The 9,856-nt window shown below is 50.3% G+C and overlaps 1 protein-coding gene across 1 annotated transcript in view; it reads left to right on the forward strand.

The window, feature by feature from the left end:
- ITIH6 (inter-alpha-trypsin inhibitor heavy chain family member 6) overlaps positions 1-9,486 on the forward strand; it is a 28,892-nt gene extending 19,406 nt beyond the window's left edge. The window contains exons 7-13 of the mRNA XM_045537597.1: positions 263-434; positions 1,179-3,215; positions 5,522-5,614; positions 6,671-6,706; positions 6,885-6,998; positions 7,981-8,358; positions 9,254-9,486. Of these exons, the coding sequence (XP_045393553.1) occupies positions 263-434; positions 1,179-3,215; positions 5,522-5,614; positions 6,671-6,706; positions 6,885-6,998; positions 7,981-8,358; positions 9,254-9,465 (3,042 nt within the window). The 3' untranslated portion in view covers positions 9,466-9,486. The remainder of the gene's footprint in view (positions 1-262; positions 435-1,178; positions 3,216-5,521; positions 5,615-6,670; positions 6,707-6,884; positions 6,999-7,980; positions 8,359-9,253) is intronic.
- The last annotated feature ends 370 nt before the right edge of the window (positions 9,487-9,856 follow it).

Genomic DNA, 9,856 nt, shown 5'->3' on the forward strand with positions numbered 1-9,856 from the left:
TTCAACTTTAACTAATTTACATTTAACTTTAAATAGCTACATGTGGCTAGTAGCTACCATATTGGACAGTGCAGTTATAGGCTTTGACTATAGAACCCATAGAGCATTTTCACCTGAGAATCCTAGATTCACAGAATGCTGGAGTCAGAAGGTCTTAAGACCATACAACACTTAAACCTTAGCACCTTACGTAGCATGTGCCTTTCAATCTCATAGACCTCAAGCCTTGTCCCATCCCCTTCATTTCATCCATATCCCACAGACTAAAAAGGCCATGAATGTGATCCTCGGTGACCTGCAGGCCAACGACTACTTCAACATCATCTCCTTTTCTGACACAGTTAGTGTCTGGAAAGCTGGAGGCTTGATCCAGGCCACCAACCAGAATGTCCACAGTGCCAAGGACTACTTGGGTCACATGGAAGCTGATGGTTGTAAGTATCAGACCTACCCACCCAAATGGGCAGGCTGTGGTGATGTGGGAAATTTCTGAAATGCTCTCTTCATTCCCCCACCCTCCTCACCTCTCACAGAGCCTGAAATATCACTACTACATTTTACACAAACATTTCCTTCCATCCTCTGATTTCCCCTCCTATTTCCCTTTCCTTGTGGAGCAGAGCTGATTCTCCATGTATTTTAGGACACATTTCTCTTTGGGCCTGAGTTTTCTCCTCTTTAAAGCAAACATTCAGAAGAATTTCCTAAGAATTTTAAAACATCAATAATCTATATATTTATTTCCAAGCATTTGCTTAAGCTGCTGCCCCGATTCTGGCTTTTGATCAATCCTCTCTCAGATAATTACTGAAGTCTCCCCCACCCACCACCTTCCGTCAACTCAGCCCTTTCTTCCCTTGTAACAAGGAGGTGGGGGTTCTATCCTTGGGTAGCTGCCAGTCTGACTAGGGAATGAGACATCCTCCCAGGAAACAGGCAAAAAACAGTCTGAGACAGGGAGTGATAAAATCCAAGGACATGTGGCTTCAACTGTCAGATCTCAGGGAGCTTGGGTGGGGGTGGGGGTGGGGGAGTTGGGAAGAAGAAGCAGCAGACCCAGCCTGAGCAAAAATGAGGAGACGTGACTGAGCCTGGGAGGTTGGTAAGGTGCCCAGTGTATCTGCAATGGGGGTAAAAGTGACCAGAGAAGATGGTCTCACAATCTGCTCCCCAATTAGGGACCGACATCAACGCAGCTCTGCTGGCAGCTGCTTCAGTGCTGAACCATAGCAACCAGGAACCCGGGAGGGGCCCCAATGTGGGGAGGATCCCTCTTATCATCTTCCTGACAGATGGGGAACCTACGGCCGGCGTGACAACCCCCAGTGTGATCCTCTCCAACATCCGTCAAGCATTAGGCCACAGGGTGTCCCTTTTCAGTTTGGCCTTTGGGGATGATGCTGACTTCCCACTGCTGCGTCGCCTGTCCCTGGAGAACCGGGGTATAGCCCGGCGCATATATGAGGACACTGATGCAGCTCTACAGCTGGAGGGACTCTACAAGGAGATCTCCATGCCTCTGCTGGCAGATGTGCGTCTGGACTACCTGGGTGGCTTGGTTGGGGCCTCCCCTTGGGCCCTTTTCCCCAACTACTTTGCTGGCTCGGAGCTGGTGGTGGCAGGCCAGGTGCAGCCAGGTGAGCAAGAGCTAGGCATCCACCTGGCAGCCCGTGGCCCCAAGGGTCAGCTTCTTGTAGCCCGCCACAGCGAAGGGGCCACCAACAGCAGCCAGAAGGCCTTTGGTTGCCCAGGGGAGCCATCTCCCAATGTGGCCCATTTTATCCGCCGCCTCTGGGCCTATGTCACCATTGGAGAGCTTCTGGAGGCACACTTCCAAGCTCGTGACACCACCACTCGCCACCTGCTGGCTGCCAAAGTCCTCAACCTGTCCCTTGAATACAACTTTGTCACACCTCTGACTTCACTGGTCATGGTGCAGCCCAAGGAGGACAGTGAGGGGGTCAGGAGACAGACCTTCACCACAGCTGGGCCAAGCACCATCATGCCCTCACCCAGCAGTAGGCATGGGCTAGGGACAAGCACACCTCAGCCAGCCGTAGTGCCCAAGATCTCCCCAAAATCAAGGCCTGCAAAACCAAAGTTCTACTTATCCTCCACTGCTACTGCCTCTACCAAGAAGATGCCCATTTCCAAGGAGTTGGAGCCAATGGGCCAGAGTCCTAGTACCCTACCAACCCCAGCACACCCAAAGCCCAAACTGCCAACCCAACAGAATTCTAGCATCTTGGCCCAGCCAACTCTCAGGACAAAATCTGCTGTCCTTCTGCCCTCAAATTCTGGTGTTCTATTGCCTCTGAAGCCCAGCACTCCATCACACCAGAATCCTGGTATCGTATTACCTGTGAATTCTAAGATGCAAGTCCCACCTCTGAATCCTGGCACCCCAACCCAGCCCAAAGCTGGTACTATGAAACATGTTACTCCACTGCATTCCAAACCTGGTGCTCCATTACACCCCCAGCCTGGGGTACATGCAGCACAGTCACCCAAAGGCCTGCCACAGCCCAGACCTGGAGACTCCACACTTCAGATCCCCAAACACTCACCACACACCAGACCTAGGGTTCCTGCTCCCAAGACTCCAAACAAACTGCCACACCCCAGACCTGGGATTCTGTTACCCAAAACCCCTAAAATCCAATCACCTCTTAAACCTAGTGCCCCACTGCACCAAACTTCCACAAGCTTATCAGTTTCCAAGCCTGGGATCCCAATGCCCCATACACCCCAAATTCCACTTCCCCCTAGACCTGCCAGACCCAGGCCCCCACCTCCTCAGAGCCTAAGTACATTCCCAAACACAGTCTCAAGTCCCACAGGTCCCAGCAGTACCATAACCACCTCTGTCCTTGGAGAACCCCTCCCTACCCCCTTTACCCCCACCCTGCCCACTGGAAGACTTTGGCATCAGCGTGACCTGCTGCTGGGGCCTCAGAACAGCAGGAAAGTCCTGGGACCATCTGGGCCAGGAGTCCCAACAATGAGCCTACTCAACACCTCCAGGCCTACGACAGAAGGCAGCCCTCCAAACCTGCCGATCTTGCTGCCGCCTTCCAGCACCTTCCCTGAGGCCATCAGTCTGCTCCTTCTCCCTGAGGAGCTAGAGCTGCTGTCTGAGTCAATGGTGGAGTCCAAGTTTGTGGAGTCCTTGAACCCACCAGCTTTCTATACCTTCCTCACTCCTGATGAAGATGGTGAGTGCCACAGGCAAGAGGTCAAGCCATGAGGGGGAGGTATGGATGAACAGCACCAGGACCTGGGAGACTAAAAGTCTTGTGCAGACTCCAGTGATAGGACAGCTGCTTTCTTGCTTGCTCTGAGACTTTGGGCCAGTTACTTAACTTCTCTGGGCTTCAGTACATAGGCACAGAATTAGAGGCCTTGGGAGAGGAGGGATGTTAAGACCGGTAGGGTTAAACAGAAACAAATTGGTCAAGCTGTAGCTTTGACCTTTACTTTGTTGGACAAGAGAACTGCTGATACTTCCCAAGCAGGGGAGGGGTGCAGGAATATAAATTGGAGCCTTACTGGGCAAGCCAGATCTGCTTAGCTTTTCTGTGCTCTGTGAACAGCCCTGCTTAATGAAAGGAATAGAAAAATTGGGGAAGATGATGAAAATTATCTTTAAATTTTCGGAAGACTATGAAATAATAAGTTAACATTTGTGAGCTCTTCCTATGTGCAGGTACTGCTCTACATATTGTACTTGTAGTCTTTCACGTAACCCTCACAAGAAACTGTTAATATGCACATTTTACACATAGGGAAAGTGAAGCACAAAGAGGTGAAGTACCTTGTTCAATGTCACACAGCTAGTCAGAGATTTGAAACCATACAATCTGGTCCTAGAATGAAGGTGATTTGCCACTTCACTCACTATTCTGCCTTCTGAACAGAAGGGGCGACATATCCTGGGTGGCCTTACAAGGCAGGATTAGAACCAGTTGAGGGTGCCAGTAAGTCATAGGGATGCAAATTTGGGCATGACATCCTCGACACGCCTCTCTCCCTCACCCCTTCCAATATCCCATTTATCTTCGGTTCCCAGCAATGTTATCTCTATTTTTTTTTTAATTTTTTACTTCTCTTTATTTCTCTTTTTTTTTTTTTTTTTTTTTTTGAGACAGGGTCTCACTCTTGCTCAGGCTGGTCTCGAATTCCTGTGCTCAAGCAATCCTGCCACCTCGGCCTCCCAGAGTGCTAGGATTACAGGCATGAGACACCACGCCCGGCCGCAGTGTTATCTCTAATATATTAATATGTCCCAAATCCATCCACTTCTCATTACCCTAGTTGTCACTATCCTAGGGCAGATCAGCATTGCATCTCACATAGAAAACTGTTCTAGCCTTCTCACTGATCTCCCTGCTTCCTCTCCTGTCCTGCTACAGGCCATTCTTTCCCAGCAGCCTAAGGGATCTTTTAAAGACACAAATCTCTTCATGCCCCTTCCCCACTTAATCCCCTTCAAGGGTTTCCTATCACACTTAGAATGAAGTCCAAAGTCCTCTTCATGGCCTACAAGGCCCTGCATGATCTGCCCCCTACTCTCATCTCTCTGACCTCACCTTCTCCCACTCTCCCACCCGCTCTCTGAACTCCAGCTCCAGTAGTCACCGCTCTGCTCCTCCAATGGGTGCCCTCCCCCACCTCCACTCAGGGACTTCTTTCAAGCTCCCGCTGCTTGACAGTCGAGTCGCCTGACCTGCCTCACCCTGCCCCTTCCTACTACCCTCAACCCTTCCATTGCCCCTGGAACTCCAGCTCATGCCTTAGATCTCAGCTCAGATCTCTTTACTCACCCTCCCCCTACAGTCTACTTCAGGTTTCTATAACTCCCTTAGTCACTCTATTACTTTTTGTGATAGCATTTATTGCCATTTGTGATTACAATTTCATTCACATCTGCCTCCCCCACTAAACTATAAGCTTCACCAGGTTAGATACCATGTCTTAATTTTTTTTAACCACCTGATGCCTAAGCAGTGCCTGAAGGAATGAATGAACAAATGAATGTATAAATGCTATGAGGAAGAACTTTGAACATATCTGAGCTTGAAAGACTAAGAGGCTGTGAAGAGTGTAAGGTCCCAGTCCTGGAGATGGGCAGATGAGTCTGGGAAGCCAGTGAGGGCTCTCCTGGTCAGAAGGAAAGTGGGACCTTTGGTGGGCCCAGGACATCTTTCTCTTTTTTTTTTGCAACAGAGTCTCACTCTTTTGACCAGGCTAGAGTACAGTGGCATCATCCTAGCTCACTGCAACCTCAAACTCCTAGGCTCAAGAGATCCTCCTGCCTCAGCCTCCTGAACAGTTGAGACTACACAGGTGCCACTATGTCCTGCTAATTTTTCTAATTTTTGTAGAAATGGGGTCACCCTGTTACCCAGGATGATCTTGAACTCCTGGCCTCAAAGTGATCCTCCTGCCTCAGCCTCCCAAAGTGCTGGGATTACAGGCATGAGACACTGTGCCAGCCTTTTATTTCTTTTGTGCTTGGCAGGAAGCCCACGTTGGGATGGCGATTCTGAGGAGATCCTGAGAGGAGCTGGAGGCAGCATGGAATCCCAGGGAAATTCTGTGGGGCTAGCAAAAGGTAAGCAAAAAGCTCCCCTGGCAAAGATCCCCTAAGACTTAATTACATTCTATTTGAATTCTCATTAACATTGTGGGAGCCCAGAGAGGGGCAATGTGTTAGTTTTCTATTGCAGTGTAACAAATTACCACAAATTTAGCAACTTAAAACAACACCCATTAATTATCTCACAGTTCTGTAGGTTAGAAGTCTAGACACAGTTTAGTTGGATTCTCTGCTCAGGGTCTCACAAGACTGAAGTCAAGGTGTCTGTCAGACTGAGTTCTTGTCCTCTTCCACACTCATTCACGTTGTCGGCAGAATGCAGTTCTTTGTGTTTTGGGGACTGAGGTCCCTGTTTCCTTTTAGCTGTTGGCTGGGAGCGTCACTCTCACCTCCTAGAGGTGACCTGAGGCCACTCTCAGGTGGCATAGATCTCCTACATTCCTTACTACATGGCACCTTCCATCTTCAAAGGCAGCCTTGGAGCATCCCCCTCATGTCAAGCCCTTCTCACACTTCAAACCTCTCTGACATCTCTGTCTTTGACCTCTAGATCCAGATTTAAAGGGCTCATGTGACTAGGCCAGGCCCACCTGAATAATCTCCCTTTCTTGAGGTCAACAGGGCCATATGACATAACCTATTTCTGGGAGTGATAGCTCATCATATTCACAGCTCTGTGGATTTTACGGGGTGTGTACACCAAGGGATCTTGGGGGCCACCTTAGAATTCTACCTGACACAGGCACAGAGTAAGAGGAAACAGCATTTGAGCCAGCCTTGAAAGATAACTAGAAATTGATCCTTGGTAGTTAAGGGAAAGGAAAAACATTCCAGGTGGCAGGAAAAACAGGAGCAAATGGATACTAGCAGGAGAAGGCAGGGCACTCATAAGAATAATTTGGTTGGGTTGGAGTATAAAGAAAAGACTGGGGATCTAGTCGGGTGCTAGATTTCAGGAAAGCCTTAAATGCTGAACTCAGGAATTTGACCGTTATCTGGGAGGAAGTCCCAGAGTTCTCAAGAATGTGGTAGATCAATCCCTCAGCAACACAGTCCCTCTCTCCTTTGCAGGCACGTCTCCAAGCATATTCACCTTCTCCTCCTCAGGTAAGCCAGCCACCCCCATGGCCCTCTTGCATGAGTACAGGACAGCTTGTGCACTGGGACTGGGGCTGGGCCTTCTCTCTGGGGAAATAGACATGGCCCCTTTCCTTTCTCCCTTCCCTGTTCTCCCTTCCATTGCTTCCAGGGTCATAACTTTAGAGTTGCATCTCCTGCCTTGCAGTGGATGGGGACCCCCACTTTGTGATCCACATCCCACGCTCAGAAGAGAGGATCTGCTTCACACTAGATGGGCGCCCAGGGGACCTGCTGCAGCTCATAGAGGACCCGAAGACAGGTGAGAGCCCCAAGGACTCCATCCCTACACAACACCACAGCCAGATATACTCATGTCAATACCCCCAGACATTTGTGCACCAATACCTCAGACACACAGCAGTGTGCCTCACTAACACACAGTAACGCACACAAACACACATGAAAACACACAAATACACTTGGACAAACACCAAGACACTCACAAATACACACACACACACTAGGGCATACAGTAAACTCACACAAATACACACCCAGACACACATATTTTGACACTCCCCAAACCCACAAAAATGCAAGTATGCATTCAGACACACAGTGATACACAATACACGCCCAGACGTACACAATGCATATCAACACACTCCGACACACAGGCCCTGATACCCCCAGATTCATCCCAATTCCCAAGAATTCAACACACACAGGTGGCACATATACTCTGCTACTCTAGTCACATGAAACACACTGATGCACAGGAAATCCCCACCAAGACACACACCGACACACATCCAGATGTGTGCACACCAACACCCCAGATACATATCAGTACACACCACCACACAACCAGATGCACACAATATTCACTATTGCACCAAGATATATAACACCAATGTATCCAGAGGCACACATAAATATACAACCAAAAAATACACACTCTAACATACCACTTTCTCCAAGCAAACAGGTGTACCCATATGCCCAGAGATACTCATATGAATAGAACCAAACACCCACGCTATACACACTCAGAGGCAAACACACTTATATGCATGCAAACAGCTGCACTGAGGTGAGTGCGTACACACATACTACATTCCCCCACCTCACACACTGCTCACGAAGGAGCAGCTGGGTAGACCGTGGCAGAAGCATTTTTTTTCTCAGAAGCAAGCCCTCTAACCAAAAATCCATACTACTTCATCTGCCCGTGCTCTGGGTGACCATGTAAATGACCATGTGAAAGCCCCTGCTCTAGGCCTGCACTGCCCTCCCTCCAGGGCTGCATGTGACTGGGAAGCTGCTCGGGGCACCATCAAGGCCAGGCCACAAGAACCAGACCCGCACCTACTTCCAGATCATCACAGTCACTACAGGCAAACCCCAGGCCTACACCATCATCATCAGCCGCAGTTCCATATCTGTGCGAGGTGAGGGTACCTTGCGCCTGTCCTGGGACCAGCCTGCCCTGCTGCGGAGGCCCCACCTGAAGCTCCATATGGCTGCTGCAGGCCGCCTCACCCTACGCCTTGGGCCATACCTTGAGTTCCTAGTCCTCAGGCATCGCTACAGACACCCCAGCACCCTGCAACTATCCCACCTGGGGTTCTACGTGGTCAATGGCTCTGGCCTCAGCCCCTCGGCCCGTGGACTGATGGGTAAGTATGGCTGAGGCTGAGAGGGGCCAGTCCCAAGAAAGACCCTGCCAGGGTGAAAGGCACCTATACCCCAACCATGAAGAGGAATTGGAGCCAGGCTCTGCCATTAGGGAACTTCTGGTCTGGGGAGAGGACAGACCCAGACATGAATAGTGACTACAGACAGGGATCAATACTGGACAGAAAGCAGCCCAGGGAGCTAGAGGAATCCAGGGTGGGGGATCTTGCTTGGCCTCAGAGCTCAAGAAACACCTCCCAGAGGAGGGAGACCCAACCACGCTGTGCCTGAAAGCCTGAGCAAGTGTGGAGGACAGGAACAGAAGTCAGAAAAGATGGAGCTGGAGGAGTCAGAGATGAATGTTGGGATGAGGAATTTGGCTTTATCCCGAAGGCAGCGAGGAGCCATGAAAAGTTATTAGCAGAGGAAAGACATAGCCAGATTTGGATATTACAAAGGTCCCTCTGGAGGCTGCTGTGGAGGGAGGTTGCAGGGGGCCAGACTGTAGGTAAGGAGACACTGGCAGAGACCTGAAGCAGAGGTCCATGCCAAACAGTTTGGGCAGCAATAGTGGGTTGAACAGATATTTTTACCTCCTATGGGCCTCTCTCCTCCTCTCCTCTGTTTCCCTCCAATTGTCATGTCTTCTACTCCAAGCCTGGCTGTCCCTCTTCCTCTGCCATCTCATCCACCTTGCTTCCCTACTTCCATACTACACTCCTGTCCCATCTGGCTCCCCACATTTCCCACAATGCCCAGCCTGTTCCCTCCTCTGCACCTTTGCTGCCCTCTTTTCTCCCACGTTTCCCTCTGGATTTCTTGCTTTAGGCTCCTCTCAGAGCTCTGAGCAGTGGTTCGGGCCACTGCCCTGACTAGCGCTTCATCTCTCTCCCTCAGGGCAGTTCCAGAACGCAGATATCTGGCTGGCAACAGGGCCTACGGGGCCATGCCTGCGGAGGCCCCATGGCCCAGATGTGCCTGTGCTTCTAGGCAAGAGGCTGCTGAAGGATTCACCAAGGCTGCTGCCCCGGTGGGCTTCCTGCTGGCTGGTGAAGCGTTCTCATGTAGAGCAGCTACTGGGCCACCCCTATTTGGCCTATGTCCTGTAATGGCTCTTGAGCTCCAGAGCCAGGAGACCTGAATTTGGGAGATCCAGAAACCAGGGCATGGGGTGATCCAGGGACAAAGACCTAGGGACACATAAACAAGGATACATAAACACACAGGTATGCAGACCTGTGGGCCTAGAGGCTTAGGGACTTCTGTCTCTCCACAGTCCTTCCTGTCTCCAAACTCTACTCCCTCCAAATCTGTCTCCACAACAGCCATAGTGACTTTCTTAAAACAAAAACCTGACTGAGGCTGGGCACGGTGGCTCACACCTGTAATCCTAGCACTCTGGGAGGCCAAGGCGGGTAGATCGCTCGAGGTCAGGAGTTCGAGACCAGCCTGAGCAAGACCCCGTCTCTACTAAAAATAGAAATAAAAATTATCTGGACA

This window comes from Lemur catta, chromosome X (genome assembly GCF_020740605.2).
Source record: "Lemur catta isolate mLemCat1 chromosome X, mLemCat1.pri, whole genome shotgun sequence".
In the NCBI taxonomy this organism is placed as follows: Eukaryota; Metazoa; Chordata; class Mammalia; order Primates; family Lemuridae; genus Lemur; species Lemur catta.